The sequence below is a fragment of the Lissotriton vulgaris genome, chromosome 5 (assembly GCF_964263255.1).
Source record: "Lissotriton vulgaris chromosome 5, aLisVul1.2, whole genome shotgun sequence".
In the NCBI taxonomy this organism is placed as follows: domain Eukaryota; kingdom Metazoa; phylum Chordata; class Amphibia; order Caudata; family Salamandridae; genus Lissotriton; species Lissotriton vulgaris.
This window is the reverse complement of record NC_141693.1, coordinates 1033208193-1033233032: the sequence shown is the minus strand read 5'-3', so window position 1 is coordinate 1033233032 and position 24840 is coordinate 1033208193. Positions and strand designations below refer to the sequence as shown.

At 40.8% G+C, this 24840-nt stretch overlaps 1 protein-coding gene across 3 annotated transcripts in view; it reads right to left on the bottom strand.

The window, feature by feature from the left end:
- Positions 1 to 1666: 1666 nt before the first annotated feature.
- POLL (DNA polymerase lambda) overlaps positions 1667 to 24840 on the bottom strand; it is a 279739-nt gene continuing 256565 nt past the window's right edge. For all 3 annotated transcript variants that reach the window (XM_086922660.1, XM_086922661.1, XM_086922662.1), the window contains exons 8-9: positions 10068 to 10236; positions 1667 to 4047 (exon numbers count right to left, since the gene is read on the bottom strand). In XM_086922660.1, the coding sequence (XP_086778786.1) occupies positions 3686 to 4047; positions 10068 to 10236 (531 nt within the window). In that variant the 3' untranslated portion in view covers positions 1667 to 3685. The remainder of the gene's footprint in view (positions 4048 to 10067; positions 10237 to 24840) is intronic.

Sequence of the window (24840 nt, the reverse complement as noted above, 5' to 3'; positions counted from 1 at the left end):
AGACGTTAACTGTCTTACTTATTTTGTGATTGATCAGGCACCGGTACTTAAGCGAGGGGGAGACAGAGACAAGGCTTTAAGGCAATTAGAGACTAGATACATCCTTAATCTTAACAGCAAACATCCTAATGGCCTTAACGATAGAGAGGACATGCACACCTTTCTATAAATAAACTCACCTTGCCCTGTCCCTTCTACCATCTCTCCTATTATGGCCACTATGATAATATACAGTCCCTGTCAGTAAGTGTTGTTAGCTATATCTGTAAATGAACAATATCATGAGAAGTGTTGATTGGCTTCTTCTATCAAACCTTAAATCTTACTTCTTTCCACAATCACTTTTTTAGAAGAATTTCTTCTTCATGCACTATTATCACTTAGCACTTTTTACATAAACTGGGATTATGAACTTGCAAAATATGGTTACCTAATTCATTAATGGTGTTCTCCCGGGATCGGGACAGTCAGACTAGTTAGGTTAACCATTTTCAGCACTTGCACTTTAATTGATAACTGCTCACACAGCATGTAACATTAGGTTTAAGCGTAATATCTCAGCGATGCAGCTTAAGTATGTATTTACTACCATTACATCTTGGCAATGTTGATTTTCACTGCGGTAACATATAAGGTTATTTGCACATCTATTTTTAGCACAACATGAATGTGTATATGTAACACAATCATTATTAAATGGCTTTTTAATAGGGTCTTTTATATAATCAATTTTAACATATTTATATGTTATTTATTTTGTGCATATAAATCAAGATGTAAATATTATCTACTGAATACCATGTCATGCTGCTAGCTGATTTTGCACAACCTAACGCATTTATGCGGTTATAAATGTTACACTGTTACAATGACTAATGTCGATATTATGAATGCTTGATAATACGCTGTTACGCATATAAAACGCTATTTTGCAATTGTAACTAATCCTGTAGACATGTAAATACTCCACACTTGGAGTCTATCTTCAGTGTTCATCACTAGAGCACGTGGTGTCATTGTGAATAAAATGAGTGTGTGCCCTATTTAAAGTGAACATTACTGCATGTCCGCCATGTGATCAAGGGCAGTTCCTGCCCGAAACACTTCATGCCTACCTTAACTGCCAATGGATAATAAACCTTGGATGTGAAACACTCTGAAAGCTGTGTGGTGGTCCGTATTTCTCTGCGGTTACAGCCTGGGAAGCAGGAATCAACCTATATATATATATATATATATATATATATATATATATATATATATATATATATATATATATATATATATATATATACACACACACACACAAATATATTATATATAGTTCATATTGTGGCAAGAAAAACACGCACTTTTGCCGTGTTTATTTAGAGAATAATGATATTTTGCCTTTTTTTTTTTAAACAAGAAAAATATAGACATGTCAGTGATCTTGGGCATAAGAAGATAACTATTTGTATGAGAGTATTTGGAATCAAGATAAGAACCCAATTTTGCTTCCACTGCTAATAACACCCACTTGTTCACAAAAAACTATAACTACTAACATTGTAGAAAGAGATTGGAGGTGTTCACTTTAGTTGTACTTTAACTCTCCATGGCTGTGAACCTTACATACCAAAAAGATGGTCTTGTAGTAAGGCAAAAACACCACTGTCAGGTAATCTTTATCTTTAAATAATTCTCAATTTTTTATTAAGAATTTTGCACATTATCTCTCTACAAACACTACAGCTGTAATCCGAACTATATTCACAAGTTACATTCAAGTTAAAGTTAAGGTTAAAATGCACACATGGGTTTAAAATTAGAAGACAATGTTCATACAACAGTATGCTGGGATCGAGAAATCAGGTAAAAAGTGTGCTAACAATTTAAACATACACTTATGCTAATTTGTGGAGTACCAAAGAAGTCCTGGAGTTTCCTGAGGTATGAGCCAAGTTTCTGAAAATCCGCCCTTATAAAACAGTATGACAGCCAAAATTAAGAAATATTTAGCCATCCGGTGGGTGCAACTCTGCTGTCAAAATGTGCTGATTTCAGGAGGATTCTTTTTGTAGAGTCTTTGTTTGTGGTTTGCAGAATGGCACCCAAACTTCTGAACCAAGATTGTCAAAACCGGACCTAACATGTAGCCAGCCATGCAACTGAAGCTTAATCAGAATTTTGCTAAGCAGTCTGTCAGAAAGGTTCATCACAGACCTCGCAGGTCTTGACATAAACCCAAAACCTTCTCATACATTTAAATTCTGGAGTGCCATTAGTCTTTCCTGACAATTTAACTTTAATCAGTCAGATGTCAGAGGAGTGCCAGTTCTTTCAGAAACAGCACTCCAAGGATTCACAGGCCTGATTCACAAAGGGTCTCTGCACTCATGGCGGAGGTCCCGCAGTAGTGGGGGAGTCTCCGAACGCGGGGCTGAATCTCCCCAATGCAAATTCCCAAGTGCGGAGTCCTTTTGTGAATCAGGTCCACAGTGTATAAAGCATGCCCAATAGGTACTGGAAGACTACAGATGTGCAATAATCCACTAGTGTCAACAACTGGGCAACTCATTAGATACCGTTCTCGTAAAATACACGAGGACAGTTCCACATGACCACAGTTGGGCACTGTCAGACTGAACAAATGAGTGTCACAGCCATGGAGAACGCATTCATTATAGTCCTTCAATTGACCACTCTATAAGTCTAAAAATCGGATCTTGAATATATTTACATACAATCACTGTGAAAATAACCAAGTAATAATAAGGCTAAGAATGATCAGCGCAATAAAGATAACGTTAATCGTGAAGAAACATTATTTATACTACCAAGCTCACAGTTAGCCAACGATCTCTAAGCATTGATGAAATCTGACACAAGGGTCCATCGCTCACGTCCTTCTGGGGGTCTACGGAGACAGGATCAGTAAACGGGCTGCAACAATGTCTGTTGCCTTTTGCATGAAATTGGAAACCTGTAATTTCACTTTCAAAGGCATGTTTCGCCGATAGAGCGAAATGCTATTATGTTTTTAAATACTATAAAAAACAGCAAACTTCCATTTTTCTTCCACCTGCTAAAAAAATAAAGCAAATGTCTCTACCGATTAGGGCACTGGCTTCCCTTTGATTTTCCTTCAGCTAAAAACCAAAGGTGACATTCAAGGAGGGTGGACACAAGGAGAGTGCGCTGAGAATAATTTACACATAGACACTAAGCTCTTTCTCATCAATGTCTACCATACTTCATATAATCTCTGCACATGTAATTTAGCTCTTTATGAGTTTCCTCAATCATTCCTTCCTTACTAGATAATTTCAGCAGCAAACGCTTGGAAGCAGTCAACGGCCTATACTAGCGCCACATAAACATACAATTAATACATCACTTCATACTAATAAGTTTAAAGTTAAAACTGCAGCTGTTGGAAGTAGTGCAACAGAATAGTTTTTTTTTTCTTACAATTCAAATGAAATCCTTAAAATACTGCAGATCTTAAAAATACATATATGGCACAGAAATGGGAGTATGTTTAAAACTGCTCATGAGTAGAGTACCATTGATCATAGTCCAATAACCAACCTTGGTCTGCTTAATCTGTTGAAGATGTACCTGGGCATGCAAGGGGAGTATTTAGGTAAAATCAAAATTAAAGTGTGGTATGCAAAGTAGGTGAGAGGACACATGGGGGGCATCACCAGTCTCTTTCATTGGGTTCCCTATATGGCAAACCAAGCAGCTCAAACACATCCTTTTCAGCGGCAGTTTGGAGAGGAAATCCTGTGCTGACCTTCACGCTCCCATTGCGGACAACGTCCTTGTTTAGAGAGTGCTCCGATAAACTCATGCCTTTGGTTTTGGCAAGTGCCCGCATGGAGCGGTTAAAGTGAGCAGAACCCGTGAAGTACATCAGAGAACACGCAAACTCGCTGTATGGAACAACAATGATATCAAGCCTCCTGTGTTTCCTTCCAGGACCAGGAAGACAGCAGACTCCCATATACTTCTTCTGGCTTCCACTGTCCTCCTGACTCACCAAATCATCAGTCAAGAACCCTGCATCATAAAAAATAAGGAAGGCTACTTAAAACACAGTGGTACGTAAGCCTTAATAAAGAAAAAAACATTTGATTAATGATTCATATATGTAAAACACTGAAAACATGGACAAAATAGAAACAGATAGAAACTATCTACCCATGCTGAATTTAACAGAGCTTCTCTTGTATCATATGTTCTAATGTTCTGCATAAAGTAAACATATAGTACCGAGAATTGTAGACCAAATAAAAACACTTGGGTCCTTATTCTGCGTGAGCCAAACTTACTGAGTCCTAATTCTGGGTTGTCTGTATTTACAGTGTAGTACTTTTTCCCAAGAAAAATACATTACTGTTCCCCTTGCTTTGCCACTGGGGTGAAATCTGACCGATTCTGAATTTTAATGCTTGTAGTGATGTGTAAGGTGTGGAATTGGAGTTATCGCACTAGATTTCCCCACAAATTCCCTGTTTCTGACCAGCTTTCTTTGTGCAAATTGCACAATTTGTTACCTGGCGAAATGTGCAAGGGGAAAAAAAAATCGGAGCGCAGGGGAATGATCACACTACTCGGGTAAAGGGATCAGGTACAAACACTGTTCACACCTAATCCTCGTACAATCGGCAAGTCAGTATGACAGACCTTAAAACACAAGTGACGACTGGGGTACAATTTTCTGGAAATAAACGTTTGTGCTACAATTCAGTTTTTTTTTTAACGTCTTTATTTCGAAGATTTCCTTCATAAAAGACAAGCATATAAAATACATTCACAAGACACATGACTAATATATACAAATTTATACAAGCAGTTAGAAGTTTAAAAATCTTGCTTAAAAAACAATTAAATGGCAAAGAAAGACGTTTATGACCATGTTAATACAAATAAAAAGAGTCCTTTCAGGAATGCTACCCTGCATTCAGCTATTGGCACTTAATGCAAGAAAAAACTTCACTACTCATACATTACAGTATTTATAAGATAAATCAAATCTGTGGTGGACTGGTAAGCTAATACCACCCCTTTCTAACAAATCTACTGTAGATCTCGGAAAAGGGAAATGTGGGGTACATGGATAAAAATCATACAGATCCCAAATGGAAATGGGGCCGTCACCTTCGTGGGGCTGAAAGGATCGTAAAAAGGGGACAATGTTCCTATTCCTAAATTTGACAAGGACTAGGTCCCCGGGAATGTCCTTTGGTAGGGACCCAAGCCAGCCCACCCTTCTGACACTCAGAATACCTCCATCCTTATTGGGTGGCAGGGGTCTATTTTTAGTTAACCAGAAGGTGACCTTGTGTAATAGGTCCTGGTCGCTCTCGGGTTTCCTACGTGATGGAGCTGGTACTCCTGAGAGAACCAGCACAAACGGGGCGGCTTCCGGGGGTAAGTCTATGCGTGCTGCTCTGTTTGGTTCTACTCTAGCAGCGGAGTGGTCCGTTACTAAGGAATTGGGGACAGTTTTGTTGACCAGTGGTGGTTGTCTCTTAGGAGGCTCTTTTGTAATCGTGACATTTTTCCTTATGTTGTACAAAGGTTTGTGGGCAGTACTAGTATCTGTTGGAGGAAGCGTGCTGGGACGTTGTCTTTCTGCGGAAACAGTTTTAGTAATGTCCATCAGCATAGGGCCTTCAGGTACATTTGGTGGCATGGAACAATTAGGTGTTGCCAGCTTTGTAACGGGAGAGGAGTTAGTTTTAATAGCCATCTCTATGCTTGTCAACCTATCCCCTAAAGAGGTAATTTGTTCTAGCAGGGGTGCTATAACAGAATTTAACAATTGTTCTAGTTGGGGTAGTAGTTGCAAATGAGGCAAAGATATATTATCATCCAAGCGTTCAGCTTCCCCACTGGATGTGGTGGAGTTTATGACAGGCGTTGGGGGATCGATACAATATTTTTGTATCTTAGATTGGAGATCGTGATCATTTGTCCCGTCATGTCTCCTTTTTACACTATGGCCCGGCAACCGCGCAGTGGCCTGCATGTTATCCTCATTGGGTGGTAGGGCAGAGGAAGTGTTAGTAATAAGGCCTTTTACGGGGGAGGGGGATGTTATTGGAATGAACTTGGTCCCGCACAGAGCATTTAGTTCCTCCCAGTAGGGCAGATTCGGCAAACTAATGGGGGTGTGAGACGGGGATAACAAATGGCAACGGTCATCAATAATAGGTGATGCATAGCTCTGGAGAAGATTTTCCATTCTCTGGCAGTAATATGGGAATGTGATATGCCCCCTTATGAGTCACTAACAATAAAGTATATTCCGTATAAGCAATAAATGACCGTGAATAGTCTTATCAATGGTATATATCACTATACCGTCAGTTGCTGTGGGTCAAATAACGTGGCCCGTCCCGTCCTCCTCGTGCCTCTGAGGGCCACAGAGGGCCCGCCCTTTGCCCGGGCTTAGCCCCGCGCTTCGTCCCGCGTGCGTCCCGCGGGACGGAACCAGGAAGTGTATGTATTAGGCAGGTAGGCGGGGCCGGCAGGGGAAGAGTACCAGCTGTGGGTGGTCAGGGAATGCTGGTACTCGCAGTCCCCGGCCACCGCACCCGCAGAATCCCCGTAGCCAGAAAGAAAACAGGGGTAAACAGCAGCAAGCAGTCCCCAGGGGGAAGAACGGCTCCTCGGATCTCCCAAAGGGTCAAAGTCCCGACCCACCTCTAGCCGCGAGTCGCACCCGCGGAGCGGGGGCGGCAAGAGGTATTATACAGCAGGCAGGCAGGCAGGAGGCGGGGCCGGCAGGGGAAGAGTACCAGCTGTGGGTGGTCAGGGAATGCTGGTACTCGCAGTCCCCGGCCGCCGCACCCGCAGAATCCCCGTAGCCAGAAAGAAAACAGGGGTAAACAGCAGCAAGCAGTCCCCAGGGGGAAGAACGGCTCCTCGGATCTCCCAAAGGGTCAAAGTCCCGACTCACCTCAAGCCGCGAGTCGCGAGTCGGGTAAAGGGATCAGGTACAAACACTGTTCACACCTAATCCTCGTACAATCGGCAAGTCAGTATGACAGACCTTAAAACACAAGTGACGACTGGGGTACAATTTTCTGGAAATAAACGTTTGTGCTACAATTGAAAACTAATGCATTTTGACTGGTGCCAATAGCGTACATACAGCCAGAATATTTAGCAAGCACTCCATAGCAAACATCGTTGTCGACAAGCGAAGGGCTCAATCACTCCGCCAGACATTTCAGCATGAGCAAAAACGCTAATGGCCACACTTAACTACACATCACACTGTTGGGAAGAAGGTCCTGGCATAGTGACAGACATGTAGCCCTGCCCTGAGTGCCCCAGCTGCAACAATGTCTGGATTCCTGGTGCTGATTTGTGTTGTCATGGGCTAACACAGAGCATGAGTGTGCGGCATGACATAGGTTTGTCTCACAGATTGAGATCATTTTGGACCGGGAGGGGCACCTACAGCACTACCCTCATAGTGGTAAAATGCTGCTGTCTTTGCCAGGAGTTAAGCAACATGCGCGTGGTGGAGGCAGCATATTGTGTTGTGATCAGTAGAAGTGAACAGGCCATTTTACCTGTGTGATTGGAGTGAGTCCTACAGACTCACTCATGTAAAGTCCTGCTATTGTTTTCTTAACTCTTCTGTGGCCTACATCAAGTTAGTATGTAGTGCTGTGCAGTGTGTGTGTTTGTGTTGTATGTATGTCCAAGATGTATGTGTGCCTGTGGATGGTGCAATATATGGAAGACCCTGGGTTACATTTTGGGAAAGCCAAGGCTGATTGGAAGAGCATGAGGACGTAGAGGAACCTCCCAGACAGATTAGTGGCTTGCTTCAATCCTGTGAGCTGGGTGGGACACACAGTGGAGGAAGGAGAGCCAGACTCTCCTGCACACTTCAAAGGGTGCTCTTTGATTATAAGAGAGATCACTGGAAGAGGGCCTGAGCACATCTTGGGAAGGAGATGGGGCTGAAAAGGGAATCAAAGAGTATGGCAGAGGCCCTGTGGTAAGTTTCTGATACACATCACTGTGGCTGGCATCTGGGTGTGAACCCCTAGAACCTTTAGCCTATGTTGTCTGGCTGCAGATTTTTTAGTCGCTCCTGCTGTGACAGGCTGCTTTCTGGAGGAAAAGCAGGGCAGAGGAGTTTTCCCTTCAAAAGGAAGCAGACACTTAACACAAATTTCAAAGACTCAGACCCTAAATCACATTTGGTGTCTGAAAAGGGACTATAAAAAGGTAATCCCGAAATCCCGAAAAATGACAACCAGCCAGAAAACCTGTGTGAGGATGGGAAGCTCTGCAAGACCTTTGCCTGTGACTGGGGCTGGAAGCAAAGACCTGCCAGTATTCCAGCTATGTGAGGGGATATCACCCAGGGACATCCAAGACAACCTGTCCCTGGAGCACCAGTACCTGTCTGCTTGCCAAGACGAGTGTGCCCTGTGAGGAAGAGATTGTTGGAGGGGAAGACGTCCAATGCGGTGTCCTGGAGAGTGGATCCCTGTAGTGAAGTGTGAGGAATCAGCTGCTGCACCAATTGGGTTGTTGCCTCTGTGTAGGTTCCAGTCAGCGACCCCGTTTGCCAGTGGGGGACGACCGCGAAGTAAGCCGTGGCCATCATCACTACCGTGCCATCACCTGCCTGCAGATTGTAAGTCGGTGACACCGTATGCCATAGGGGGCCACCATGAAGTTTTGCTGAAGACACAGGGCTGTCACCCAAGTGCAGTGTGTACACCCATATGTCAGAAGGGGGCAGCAGTAAAGTTTGCCATGCTGAGGGGCTTTCGCCTGTGTGCGGCATGTAAGTTGGGGACCCCGTATCACAGAAGAGGCAGCAGTGGCTTCTGCTGTGCCAATCGGGCCGTTGCCCATGTACAATGTATAAGTTGGTGACTTTGTATGCCAGAGAGGGCTGCCATGAAGAGAGATCAGCTGTGATGACGATTGGGCTGTCACCAAAAGTGAGGAGCAGGTATGGTGATCCCGAAAGCCAGAAGGGGGGGGGGGGGGGGGTTTACCAGAACAAGAAAAGGATCAGAACCTGGTTGATGCAGTTGTCGTGGGGAGAGGCAGCGCTGCTGAGCCATGCTGGCCAATACGCCGACTGACGATAGGAACCCGAAGCAACTGTACACCCCCCACCTGTGGGGAAGACCCAAAGAAACTTACTGTTGCATTGGTGGAAAATCGGGAACACTCAGCCATTGCCTCTATGAACTGGCTGAGAGACACTCTCAGAGTCCCCAGTCGGACAATCCCTACTTGTGTGGGTAATACTGAGTGAAGGGCCATAGGGCCCCAGGGGAACTTGTCTACCAGATAGCACTTCAGTGGGGAAACAATTCTGACTTTTCTAACAGAGAAGGAGTGGGACTGAAGACACTAGGACTGATAAAGGAGCCTAACATGAATGTCGTATACAGTGCATGGGGAATAACCACTAGTGAGAAGGAAGTGGCACACAGGGGACTGCCCACTAAACACTAGAGCCCTGACATCAGGGAGCTGTGTGTATTGTTTGTGTATGCTGAATTTCATTTTGTAGTCGTATTTAAATACTCCTTTAGTCATAAAAGAAAGTATTTGACTGGGCGATCATTTATTGCTGCTATTGACCATATTTTGAATTGTGAGTCTGTGTTCATACCCCGTGTCTACCTTCAAACCCAAGAAGCCTTAAACTGCTCCACCCGTGCTATCACTGTGAGTCAAGTGCTGAAGGGGTACTTGAGCCAGTTGCTCGGGACCCATAGTAAGTCGGGCCCTGGGACCTCAGATGTAAAAGGTGTCAACGACCACTGTTGGGCCCAGTAGCTCCCGTTAACCCCCTAGCTTCCTGATAAGGGCTCTGACACACACTTAGTAACAACTCCTGTACAAGACCGCTATACGTTTAGTCTCAAAGAATAGTGCTCAATTTTTTTGTGCATTTCATCCATTACACACATCGTACTAAATTCTTAACACACGACATTTAGAATAGATCTCTGCAATACATATGTCTTTCAGCATACATTGTGTGGCAACATGCAAACATTTTCTGTAAAGTTGTTCACCTGGCATTTTCAGCCCATCAATGAGTTTGCCAAAGATGCCTTTGTGAGAGTTCCCATCCGGATGAGTAACCAAAACATCTACGTCTCCACAGGTGAGCTTCCCCCGTCTGTAAGATCCACATGCAACACAGAGTAGACCAGGATTTATTGAATGGGCCACGTCTCTGACCTGTAGAGGGACAAAGAAGACGAGGAAACACATGTGAAGGAGGTTAAATCCTGTAAATCATGTTCCTAAAAGTACTCATTCTTGGCTTTAACTGATCTGCTCCTTTATGATGACTAGCCAAGGTGGATCACACCTGTATGTACATACTACATCATGAATACTGGTGTCTAACTGTCATCAAAATGAAAACATGCACTGTCAGGAAATATAGTCCTGGAATCTGACCAGAGTTGAAATTCTTTAGCGCAAGTTTACAATTATTTATTTTATAATTGCTATTTATTCCACATTTGGTCTTGCTTAGATGTGTGCCCAAGTAAAATGTGACATCAACCGTGCAGAAATGTGATTTGCAATAAGAGTACTCTATGCACCAATTTAGAACGTACTCAAATTTGATGAACTTTTTTTGACGATTCCTCCCAAAAGTGGCAGAAAGTACCTTGTATGCTAACATCAAATCAAGAGTGGAAATTACAATAAGCACCTGGCCGGCTCTGCCTCCCAAATTTTCTCTCCATACAACATAGCACAAATACAACAAAATGGAGAGGAAAAACTGATGTGCCAAATGTGATCGTGAACACAGCTGGCATATTTAAGGAAAGAGGCTGAATTTGCATATGCTGGCATCGTCGTAAAACTACAGATCAACTCATCTGCAAGTACTTCCACCCAGGCATACGGTGATGCTGATGTCACCCCTTTAGTCCTGCTGTTTCATTCAAAATGCGAATGCAGAGAACATCAACACTCATTTCGTTCATCGCATCTGTGTCATTAGTAAAAATTTCTGGTTGTCCGTTTGGATGGAATTGGTCAGTGTATGGGAACTCACCATGACACTGGGCAGTATCTCTGCGAGTATAACTCAAAGTCAAGCCCTGGCTGTTATGAAAACTTTCTAAAATCTAGAAATTCTGATGAGGTATTTAAAGTGATAAAATTCAGAATAGCGTTCTTTAACATGAAATTCTCCCCTTGAACAACCTTTTCTCAAAACACCAGACGCCTGGTGCACGCCACGTGTTTCAGGCCTACCCTGTTATCCTTCATGGGTAATGCTGTATTTGTGGACTGCAGATTAGGGATGGTTTATTCTAGTTGATGGTTCTACTCTCGGTCCTGGTCAGTTATATAACAGCATATGAAAACACATGCTGAAAAATCAGGTTCATTTTATATATTTTATGTGGAGATTTAGTAACTTATTCATGCAACCAAAAGAGAGGAAGAGGAGGAGGGAATGCAGTCTCAAAAGTTACATTGCCAAAATATCTACCATGTATATAACTATCTTTATAAAATGTCAACATGCACATAAACCCCTTAAGGTACGGCCAACGTAGCTCATTTTCAGACTCTGAAAGTCACTTTCAGCCTGTGTGATTAAGCCACCAGGGGCAGTATCACACATAGTGCACCAAAGAGGCAACAAGGGTCTGCACCTGTTTTCTGCACCCCCGGTGCACTATGGTATTTCATGGCCCCTTCTGTAATACGGATAAAACTGTTGCACATATAGCGCCAGCACTATCTTTAGGAGGGTGTTCCCTCATTGGCATGCTGGATGTAGCCCCATGCAAATGAGGGAATCACTTTGCCCCTGCGCCGTATTATGGATGCAGCCACAGAGGCAAACAAGTCCTTAGAACGTGCACCAGAAAAGGGTGGCGTACTGTCAATGCACCCCCTGAGGGCAGCCTTCTAGAGGGTGAAATGCGGTCTCATGGAGCCCCTCCTTGCCCCCAAACCTCTCCTACAGTCTCTCACTGCACCGCTGCATTAGAATATCTATCCCCTATTTAAAGAGGACGCATACTGCCGCCTACACAGAGAAACATGGAGTGACTTTGAAGCTGCCACTTTGAATTTCACAGAATGCACTATCCCCAGTGCAGTGCGAGATTGCAGATGCTGTGGACAGCACATTCATTGATATAGTGCGTACTGTCCCTGCTTTAAGGCTGGTGCACCTGCTTTGTAGCGGGAATTCCGTTCTCCTACAGAACTGTGCATAGAGACCTGGAACCTCTGTGAATTAGGATGGCCCAAAACTCACCTCAGTACCCAAAATCCCCTTACCGAGCTAGCTACAGTGTCTCATTGGTCATAACAAACTCCCAATGCTTAGACAAACCAGAACATGAACTTAGATTACCTCAGGTATCGTGGAACACATGAACACTCTTTCGCTATATAATCATTTCAAACCAGAACGTGGAGTAAATGAGGACACATGCATATTTGAAGTATTTATCTACTAATGCATGGTTCTCAAACACAGTATCTTATATAATACAAGCAAACATATTATAAGCAACAAAGTTATCAGCATAGTTATCAGTCCATAAAAGGCGACTGGTGACAGCATACTAAGATGCTGTAATGAATAGTCAAGTCAAGTCAAAACCACTTTATTCGATTTTGTTAAAAAATCATAAAAGCATACTACAGCAGCTAAAATCATTCCAAGTACATATTTTAAAAATGAAATTTTTTACATAATACAATACAAGTATAATAAAAAATTCCATATGATACAATACAAATAAAAATTATTTCATATTGAACAGTGCATTTTTAGAACAATAAAAAGGTCAGTTTAAAAGTCTCATTGTGTGCAAAAAAGCAAGAGATACCAAATTCATTACAGCCCCCTACAGTTTAGTTTGTACTTTCCTCCTCCTAATACGAACAGCAGCGACAAGGTAATTTGCCACACTGAACATTACCAGGGGGGAGTCTAGCATTTGTAGGTACAGAAGAGCAGGTTTTGCTTGCATGAACGCTTTCCCCTTCAACAAGGGTAACAGATACTTTTGCCTTGGAGCAAGATAAAAAGGGCAGAATAACATAAGGTGCATATTGTCTTGTATGGAAAAGTTGTCACATCCACATACAGGTGCATCCTCAGGCTTGAACCATCCCTGTTTGTCACAGAGTACTAAGTAGATCTGGTTAAATCTAAATTTAACCAGAAGCCATCTGTGAAACGGGATATTGACTAGGGCAAGATACGGTTGGATGGCAATACGGGTAAGTGTCATATAATGCGCTCTGACCGTAGGTTTTGTTAACTGGTGTAGTTCTCTCTCCAAGGACCTAAGTTTGTAGAAATTTTCCTTGACCCAAGCTAGGTCTGCTTTTTGTAGATCAAGCGGGGAGGAGAAAATCTCTGGACGTCCCAGTTCTACAGAGCACTTGTCGATGTATGCCAGCCAAGCAATATCTTTAAACTTATCCAATTTTAGGCAGTCCAATAAGATTTTGTGGTTGAGGCCTAAGTTGTTATTTGTCCACACTCTTATCCACAAAAGTAAAGGTGCCATAGAGAGGACATCAGTAATGTATCCTACTCCAAGCTCCTGATGGACTGAGAAACTGGGTGTTGATGCGGGGAGTCCTAATATTGAACATAAAAACTTATTAACTTCAGTTTGGATGGTTTCAGTTTTTACATAACCCCAGCGGGAATTCCGTTCTCCTACAGAACTGTGCATAGAGACCTGGAACCTCTGTGAATTAGGATGGCCCAAAACTCACCTCAGTACCCAAAATCCCCTTACCGAGCTAGCTACAGTGTCTCATTGGTCATAACAAACTCCCAATGCTTAGACAAACTAGAACATGAACTTAGATTACCTCAGGTATCGTGGAACACATGAACACTCTTTCGCTATATAATCATTTCAAACCAGAACGTGGAGTAAATGAGGACACATGCATATTTGAAGTATTTATCTACTAATGCATGGTTCTCAAACACAGTATCTTATATAATACAAGCAAACATATTATAAGCAACAAAGTTATCAGCATAGTTATCAGTCCATAAAAGGCGACTGGTGACAGCATACTAAGATGCTGTAATGAATAGGAATTAACAATACCTAATTCTCACCCTCCCTATTTTGCATAGTATATTTATATCTATGAAGGTCTCATTTGGGTTTTAGCAGGGCGGGCCCATACCTCAAAATCTCAGTGGCAGAGGACCACATCATCTTCCACCAGCTCTCTGCATGCAAAGCAACATCAAGTGTGTCTCGTGTGTTTTCAGCACAACAATATAAAACCCGCTTAGAGCCATATTTTGGCAGCAGCATGTGTGTTATGTCTATCGAAGTGCGAAGATCAGACCTCACAACAACACTGTGTCGAGTTATCCTTGGAGCCTTCAGCACTCACTGTGCAGATAGTGTACCAAGCAAAACTGATATCAGAGCAATAACATATTATTTCTCAAGTAAATCACGAAGCTCTTCTGGGTTGAAAGCTACAACAACATTTATGTGTTTTGTGCAAAATGAAGCAAAAGGAAAAATTGTGTTTAAACATTTAATAAGCTCATGCTAACTTAACACAGTATATAGAAACTAAATAGCTATATGACAGCTTACTGTATTTCACAAACAAGGACAGTGGGCCCTACAGGTAATGAGAGCCCAGGACAGAAGAGGTTTCCTGTGGCAGGAGCCTTTCAGAATATTATTTATCCAGCTTCAGCCTCTGACAGCTAATCCCAGGATACTTGATAGGATGTGGGTGCCAAACGAGTGCAGCCACCAAAGGAAGCAGATATGAACTGCTCGCCCAGAAGCAAAACAAATGCTGCAGAATTAATGTGATGACCAAGTTCCATGCAATGGAAACAGAACCTGTGTAGATCAAATCTCAAATTCTGAACACTGCCTGGTCAGAACTATTTCAAGCCTTCTCAACAGAGCATAAGAAAATTTAAAAAAGAGGGAACATGGCGGCTACTCTAAGGCACCGGTTCAGATAAAGCAAGCACTGGCAAAGTCAATAGCTCCGGCGTTGGCAGACTGCCTTTTGACTTTGTCAATGTACCTTTAATGATGTCATTGAGTTTGCAAAACTATTGCTGGATAAAATTATATAATTTTAAGAAAATCGAAAGGTTTTGATTAATGCCAGACCTAATGAAAGACGAAAATGGAGTAGAAACACATTTAGAGCACAGGGAATTTAGAGGAATCCATTCTGCAAATGTGAAACAGATGATTGGAACTTGGATGAGTGGATGCATTGGTGAAAGCTGAGTCTCATAGGCTCCTATTTGTTATGTATATTTTTTAATAACTCAAGAACTGTCTATGGGTTGTAGAGGACAGAGGACACAGTAATAATACTTTAATAAAAAAAGGTTCAACAGCTTATATATATATGCAAATTCTACACTTTCTGTTGCTACACAGTGATACCAGAATTATTGTAAAATTCAGAACACTGATTCCCTCCTTCCCATGTCTCTTTGGAGCCCAATGCTGGTTTCTTTTTTTTAACTGAAAGATTCAAATTGATTGCCCATATATTGCATGCATAGTGGTTTCAGTGGCACTGTGCTCAACGATCCTACCACAAAATCACACCGAGCACAGACATTTGGGTCTGGGCCGCACGAATACATAAAAAAATACAGATAGGGGATGTTTAAGTGAAAGAGAAAGGAGTATAATAAGTGAGACTGAGGGTTCTATACATGGGTTCGGTTCTCTAAACTGGTGTGAGCCCATTAGATCACAAAGGCTTAGCCTTTGCCCCTGAGTCAAACCGTGGACACTAGCAATTGTGCCCACTGGAGACCATGTTTGTGTTGATATGCCTAAAACACGAGTTGTATTGTTTCCTTCACCCTATGTTATAACAGCAGAGGGACATTACCATAGTTTTTACATTCTTTACAGCATTTTGTTTGATTTTAAAACCTGATTTAAGACCTGTCCTCGGACATCATATTGGCCAATGAGAAGAATTATCAGATCCTCCTTATCTAATAGAATGAAATAGGTGAGAACCTGATTTTTCAGGTTCTTGGACCTTGCAACCTGCAGTATGGACAGTTAGGGGTGCTGCTAATAAGATTTCCTCTTTGGTTCAGAGGTAGTTCTAGGGAGGATATTCAAACCACACTCAATTAGCATTTTATTTGAACTCTTAATATTTTAAAACACATTAAAGATTTACACAAACCCACAAAACAAAACAAATCCATTTCTGGGAGTGCAGGCCTCACAACGCATTTACTGAATCTCTGGTCCTGCAGGGTATTTTTTCGCATCTTTATTTTAGACAGATGGTATGACAGAGGGGACTGTACGCTCCTCACTCTGTCTTTCTCTACCGATGATATAGGTGGAGGAGTATGGAGTGAACAAGTGAGAACCACCTGGCACCCCAATGTCACTTGGAAGCTACCAGGCTCCCATTGTTATAGGGGCATAGAAAGTTTAAAGCATACCTGGAACATCAAAAGTCCAAGATGCTGTCATTCTCACCTTCAGAAGTCATTTTGACACAAGACCCACAATTCATGTCAGTTCATTGCACTGTAACCAGTGTTGTTCAAAAAGCATTATATTTACATCCATGTACTACGGACTACATTCTGCCGGTGGTGCTTCTGGGTTAAGAAGGGATGTGTCTGCAGGCCCATTAACTAGCATCTAAGGTGTGGAGAGCTCACTGCAGAGGGTTTTTGCATCCTGGCCCCTAAACCAGGTCTGGTGTCAAAGAGGTATTGGCAGCTCAAGAACAGGGTCTTCATTTCCCAGCCCCAAGGCCAGGTTGGGGAACTTCAAAGGGCTGTATTAAGGTTCGCCATTCAGGGATTTTGCCTTATTGCTCAGGCGGGGGAGCCCAATGATTTAACCCCTCCCTGGCCTTGAGTAGGAAACATGCAGTTAAGGAGAACTGCACTCATTTGTTTTTTCCTTTTTACAGGCTGCAATAGATCCTTAGCCCCTAGACGAAACCACAAGCCCTCTAGGCCCTCTTCCATCGTATTACTGAGAATTTACCCGTTAATGAGTAGCAGCAGATTTCCCTTACCGTACATTAAAAGGGTAGAGGGCGATTAGCATACTTTGTCTCGTTATGCTTTGCATATTAATGGCCTGTAGGTCCTGTGACTGAAATCCACTTTTTGTAAACCCCCTAACATCCTCCCTGGTGTCGGAGTCTGTTCTCCCAGCACCTTAAACTATGATCCAAATATATTTTCAGGCAATATAAGTCCCTCTACAATCCTCATAACGTCCCTGAGACGTCACAAATACCTATGCATCCCACGCATTACAAGATGGCAGCCCCAACAAAACGTCCCAGTCTTGACCACTTGCAAATAATAAAAACATCCATGACATTGACTTTTCGAAGACCACCACCACTATTTTGAAACATAAGTATGTCAAAAGATACTTAACAGATTTACACCAATCCACAGAAATGGCTACCATGAGTTAGTTTCTATCTTCATGCCTATTTAGGTGTAATGTTGATTAGTAGTTTTAATTGTAGTAGCAGACATGAGAACTTTTATTGGGGATGTAATATGGAAAATGCTACTTTGACTTCAACTGAATAACTCTCTACCCGTGACCGATCTGCATGACATTTGAAAAGAATAAACTAACTTAGACGAGATAGGCAAATGCCAAACTTCGATTGAAAAGTTTTTAGTGCATCATAAAAACCATTTTCTATGGAAAGTGCAAATGAACTATAAATAAAGAGCTATTAAGACAAACTTCAATATATACATACATCTATGTAAACAAGATGAAAGATTACAAGAAAACAATAGCCAGCCAGGGAAAAATTCTATACTAATAAGGATACAATGAGACTGCACAGCTGGCAAAGCTGAATTTTCAAAAAGCATAATTGCTTAGGATTCCTTTGGAATTTAGAACACTGTTTCTCTACATAACTAAAGTCAGAATTGATTCTACATTCAACTACTACACACAAGTAGTTTTGGGAGAAATGTTCAAAGATGGTAGCATAATAATTAATAAATATGATAAACCCAATAAAAACTGAAGTAAAACTGATTCTGTTAGCCATTGAGCTTTTGCTTCAGTCAGTGGCTTAACAAAACTCGAGGGGGCCCCCCTGCAAAGTACATGGAGGGGCCCCCTTCCAGCTCACTCAGGAGCTCTCAGGCCAGCATACTTTGTTGAGAGGGCCCCCCGCACTGAAGGGCTGCGGGGGCATATGTTATGCCCCTGGCTATAGTAAAATAAATTGAGATAATATTATAACATTAGAAAGAGTGTATCTCCCTTGTTTAAAAAATGTGAGGTCCTCTTAGATATGGAATACCCTTTGTTAACATCTAGATAACAAAGCCTAACTATTGGTAGCGACATTAATGTTAGCCATGATCTTCAACTTAGTTACAGCATCCAGGGTAAACAATTGAATGACAAATAAAAGCTTGGTGATACCTGAAGACTGTGCAACCCGACTATGAAAGATTGCAAGTTTTCTTCTGATGCTCACAATTCTTTTTCTTCGATACCTAATACTAAATTACTCACATGTAACTATAAGTATTTAGACTTGCTTTTATTATATCATGATTCTGTTATTTTAACAACAGAAAGCACAGTAAAAAACATGCACCTTGGAAAGGACTAATAGGTGTTGCACAGCGCTCAATTCAATAGGAGTGAAGACATTTTTCACCTCCTAAAGGTCCTTTGTGAGGGAATTTTCATTACAGAGTCATCAGAAAATAGGAAAAAAAGTACCAACCTTAGATTCTCTAAATAGAAAATTGCATGATTTTGACAGAAGCTTTAAAGCATATCGGAATCGGTTGGAGACAACAAATAAATTATATCCTGAACAAAACAAGATTCACTTTAACAAAGCAGAATTTTCCATACCACATACTAAATCTAAATGTTGGACAGGAGGGGATGGAAAAGGTAAATCTTTGGCGCACACATTAAAGCATCTAGAAAATAGTATGCTGTAAAAAAGAGAGAAATTCTTTACAATGAGAGGGTAAGTCCATAAATCCATGTTTACAGATGTTTTTCTCAAAAGTATACTCTTAGAAAAGAGAGTTTTGATACAGTAAATATAGGCATTTTAAAACATTTTGACCATTCCTAAGCTAAGGTAATTCAAGGTATTAAGAATATTCGATAAGGAAATATCTCTTTTAGAAGGGTCAGCATTTATTTCAGTAACACAAATACTGATCAGGGTTTTAATTATCCTACAGTTAATAACAGTGTTTCAAAAGCTAAGAAAAAATCCCAATGTGTCTTTCTGTCTGAATCAGGAAAACATCACTGTAGAAGTTATATTGCTATAGCTTCAATTTACCTTGATGTGAAAATGTTTTTAAAATCAGAGCTTCTCCTCCTAGTAGGGTGACTAACTCTGGTGCAGTTTTGGATCCACATTTTGCTTTCTTGATAATTGAAGCCTTACAAATTTTTTGAGAGAATTATGAAATCAGATTCTTCAGACCTACTGGTTTGTAAGGACTGAAAAATACGTACAAGAAATATTTAAAATATAATTACTTTAAATATCAACAAGTTGATGAATGGACATTTCAAGGCAACACAAACTAGGCCTAAGCTTATAGCCCAAAATGAACACAGTTAAGATGAATCTTACATAACGTTCTTTATGTTTTAAGTTATTTTAAGTATGCGCCTTATAGCAAATCTGTTTTACAAATCATGGAAGTATATTTTCTGGAATTTTTGTGTGTACACACATTGGAAGCAGTCTTATCCTGCAAGAAGGGGAATATCCTAACACGTAAAAGATATTTTGAACTCCTTGATTTTAATATTGATCAAAGGTCTCTTACATTATTAAATGTTAGATGGTGGTTCGATTGTCCTTTTTTCAGTGTTTATTTTCGGTTGAGTTCATTGGTGTTTTTCTAAGCAGTTTTCAAACTTTTTTATATGAGTGCTTATCAGTGTTTATTCAGCTGCCTAATCACCAAAACCAACAAAAATTGTGTTTTCCCAGTACTGAACTTGTTTTTTTGCAGCAGTTGTTATAAAGCACATATTTAGTTTAAAAGAGAAGTAATGCTGGTTATGCTGTGTTTTCCCATTGGTAGTGTGTTCAATGGACTTATATTTTGAGCAAAAAACATCTGTGTAGTGCACTCTGCACTCTCATCTCAGTACCCTTTCTCACTTCTCTTTGCCTTTCACTCTGTCAGGACGCTATCAGTCTTACAGGTCTATTATTTTGATTTAAAAAGTCAAAGTGCTATCGTCAGTGGTTTTATTAAATAAATTCCTGGCTACAGTGGGTGGGGAGGGGGATTATCCACCATCTCCTTAGTGAATATTATAGGGGAAGTCTACGTTTCTATCAGCATAGTACGTAGTGAAAGCTATAAATCTTTATACACCACCAAGCTAATTTTAAGGCACCTGAAGCTTCATGATTTAAGCATGCTTGCCACTGCTTTGCTGCACTATTTGCTAGACTACATTAGGGTGGCTCAGAAGTTGTGTGAATATTTATAGGTGCAAAGTGTCCCCATTGCAAATGTCCCACTTTAAATCAAAAGTGACATTTTAACAGACATCATATTGTATTCTGGAACTTAACATTTTGCTGTTAACATCATACCTACGGGCTGAGTTCAGTTGGGTAACAGGCTAGGATTAGCAGAAAGTATTACACATAACAACAGATCCCTGTACAGCTATTTTTTTTGTTGATAAGGCAACAGGCTTGTGTCATGTTTTCACTACTATTCCATGTGCATAGTGACAGCACTCCTTTCGCAGGTACCTAAACCTTGCATTAAATGTTTAAAGCCTGGTGTGTTTGGCAGGTAACTTGTTAGAAAAGGAGGCTGATGTATCAATGGGTTTTGCCCTTTCAGTATTTGTGGGTAATGTGATAGTACAAAGTGGCCAAGATTCTTATGAGCCAGCCATTTTATCAATCAGTGAAAGAATGAAACACTACCTAAAGATAAAGTATGATCTTAATATACCCAGATTATCTATAGCGTACAAAATAATTAGACCAGATCTAAAACATGCTTCGAAATCCCACAGCTTTAAATAAGCACACACAACTGGAGGAAACAAAGGGAAGAAGAAACAATATTTTAATGAAATTCCTAAACACCAAAACAAGCAGAATAATTTTAGATCAGTCAGTTACATTGCGTGGGCCTCTTCAGGAAGAACTGAAAATGACTAATTATCTCTCACTCTCCTTTCTTTGAATAGTATTTTAGTTAGTGGCTGACGAGGGCGGTTACCCTTTTAATGTGGCTTTATCAGTTAATATAAGTGTAAAACTAAAACAATAAAGCCAATAAATCATAAATGGCTGGCTATTTATGATTCCAAAGCTCTTAACTGGCTCATCATTCAAAAGAAAAAGAATGCATCCTCAGATTTTCTCACTGTAGGTCCTCTTTGCAGTCAACATGTTCTCTTGTTAGATCAAAGCTAAAGGTTAACAGTAGTGCCACTAGCTTTATCCTCTAATTGGGTTAATAGTGAAATCTCCTTCAAGAGAAAAGTCTTCATTGGCAAAGACAGATTAAAAATATTATTTAGATTAGTTCTCACAAAATATCAGTCTCCATTCAATTATCAAAATGTATTAATTTGCATAAAAACTGGGTTTCAATAAAAGCCTCAGTAGTGAACAATAATATCAAAATTAACAGTATCAAACACACAAAAAATGATGGGAGGAATGCTTGCAAATAGCCTAACCACTGGTGGTTGCTCTGGATAGCATGCCAACCCATTCTTTTATGTCCACTATACTACTGTAGACAGGAGCCTGCATTATGAAAACCAGCTCTGCCCCTGCTCTTTATGGGAAAAATCAATCTCAAACTACAAGATGAGGCACCCCACAGAAGGGGAACACAAATAATGCCTGGGCATACCCTTAGGCATCAAACAAGCAAATGAGTACATGCACTAACCATTGACTCTGACAATTCACTTGTGTTTCAGTGTTTTTGTATTGTTCTCTCTCTTAATTTGATTATTTTTTATCAATTCTTCAATGACAACTTCACTATTTGTGCGTTTCTCGAATATGCTGGAGGGAAGTTCTCAAGCTTGCCAATTTATATATTTCTTTTGAAAAGAAAGTGAACTGCCCACCAATCCTGAAGTGCGCCAACCTTTGTTCTGAATACTCAAAAACCCCTCTCTGAACTCTTGCCCACCAATCCTGAATGCCTCCTGAGCCCTCTGTGGTCTTGAATTGTAATGTTCTTACTCAAATATGGCTCCCTGGTGTTTTTTACACAATGTCAGTTCTACAATGGGTCTCAAATGCCTGTGCTTTGTGTAATAGAGGATGAAACAACATTTTAAATGTGTGACAGCCAATCAAAATGTGGCTGGTCTTGATCCATTCAATGCAAACATGATGGAAAAAAATCCCACTTGTGTTTCAAGATCAAAATAGGACCAACAGTTCTGAACCCAATTCTCAATAGGTACATAAGATTAGCTCTTTAAAGGTCGGCCAATACCTAAGTAAAGTAGCACCTATATGGAAGTTTTATTTAATTCCAAATAGTAGTTTGTAATGCAGCAGAGAGGAAAAACTCCTATGAGGCTTAAAATAGGAAATGCTTATTTATGACGATAACAAATAAATTAAGAAACTAAGCTTGATGTATCAAGTAACTGTCAAGAGTTCACGCAGAGGTTTCAAAAGGTACCGAAGATATTATTAGTAAATCAAAAGGAATCTTCCATATTTAAAACTTAACCATAACTAAGATTTTCTTTCATCAACACTTTAAAATATATTAAGAATAAAGCCCTGTAGTTACTGTCGAACTTCACCTTCCATGAGAGAAACACTTGTTTGTTGTTTTCATAACTTTGGTCAGTTTCAGAAATCTGCACAAAACTTCTCAAAACGTGTCTACCGAAAATTGATTATTGCAGGGTCTGGATGGGCACATCTCGGCGAGAATTGGGAATTTAAAAAAGGAATGTAAAATGCATAATTCCCCTGAGAAAATTGCTATATTTGACTACAAGGTCCAGAAACCCAACATTAGACTTACCAACATAAAACTTTTCACACCAAACAACGCAAGGAAAGAGAATGTGTTAATTTATTTCACTCTAACACCAAATCTGTACTGGTCTTAGTATGTACTGTGCAAAGGTCATGTTGAATAATTGGTTCTGGTATATACTAATGCGGCGTGCAGTCATGAAAAGTGCTCATCACTTTTGCGTCACGTGACAAATTTACAGGAATCTCTTCAAAAACAAAAAATGTCCACTTTATGTCAATCTTGGAATGTTTTTTGAAAATTGGTCAATGGGGTTACAGAAGTTATTAAAATGCTGCCTGAAGACAATGCCGAGTTGGTTCTGTGGACAGAGTTAATGGCAACAAGGCGTGGCCCAAACATTCAGGAGACACCCCACTCACCTGCACTTCGGCATATGGACAAAGAGTGTGGCTAAATTATATGACTTATTTCTGCCGACCATTGGCGGTAGGTGCTCTAGAAACAGGGAATGGTCACACTCTTGTGCTCAGTATGTTCTGGGTAACGCTATAGGCTGTGCCCAGAATGTACTGCAGGCACGGGCCGAATTACATCGTTAGTAAACCCAAGAAAATAAGTGAAGTGGATACAAAGATCGCATACTAATTAATGCAATTAAAAAAAAATCTGATATTACATTTCCAGTCCTAAACGTATATTATACAATGTAATTGTTTTATTTTGCCTTGATTTTTTAACTTTGACATGTCGAGCTGGTTGTTCAGTTCTTTTAATCTGATGAATTTCGTGCAATTACATAAATGTGGTAACATTTTTATTCTGCATAGTTGTCCTCCAGTTATATGTGGCATAATTCGTCCTCTAGTTATATATGACACAAAACTCCCTGGGTGAATGCTGAGTGAAAGTGGTTTACGTGGTATGATATAGGTTGCAAACTTGAGGTAGATACCTACTAGAAGCACAGAGATTTACCCCATGGGATTTCTTTTATCTCACTGTTGACGTGCCCCAGTCACACTGGGCGTATAAGGGGCTCATCTTTACTCTAAAGATAATTAATTTGGAGCCAGATGAACGACCCTTGTAAATTGTGCCTTGCATTTTGCGCTCGATTGCGAGTTGAAAATTGCGAGGAGCAATTCACAATGTACTACAGTGTCAGAGACACTGATTGCGATTCCCAATGGGGTAGCAAAATGCGAGGCTTATAAAGATTAATGAGCAACTCGCAATTTGCGACCTGATTGGGAATGGCCGGCCCTTCCAAGGGATGGGGGCCTGCTGGGCTCAGCAGACCACCATGTCGGGAACTGCTTTTCAATAAAGCAGTTTTTTAAAATAAATGCAGCCCGTTTTCCTTAAAGAAAAATGGGCTGCATTTAAAAAAAAAAAAAGTGAAACATTTTCGTTTAATTTTTTAAGGGCAGGCAGTGGGTCCCTGGAACCACTACCTGCCCCTAAAAATATTTTGGCCTTCATTTGCAAAGGGGAAGGTGGACCCCTGGGGACCCCTTCCCTTTTGCGAGTGCATACCACCCTCTTGAAGAGGGTGGTCATTTGTGAGTGTTTTGCAACCGCAATTGCGATTGCAAAACATTCATATATGGCTTTGGCGTCGATATTAGGAAGGGAACTCCCGTTCCTAATAGCGACTCGCAATTCCTAAATAAATAAATAAATTGTGACTCGCTATTTAGGAATTGTACATGGCCCTGTCGCATTTTGCATGTGCAAAAGGGTCCCAAACCCGTTTTCGCATGCAAAATAGGGTCCTA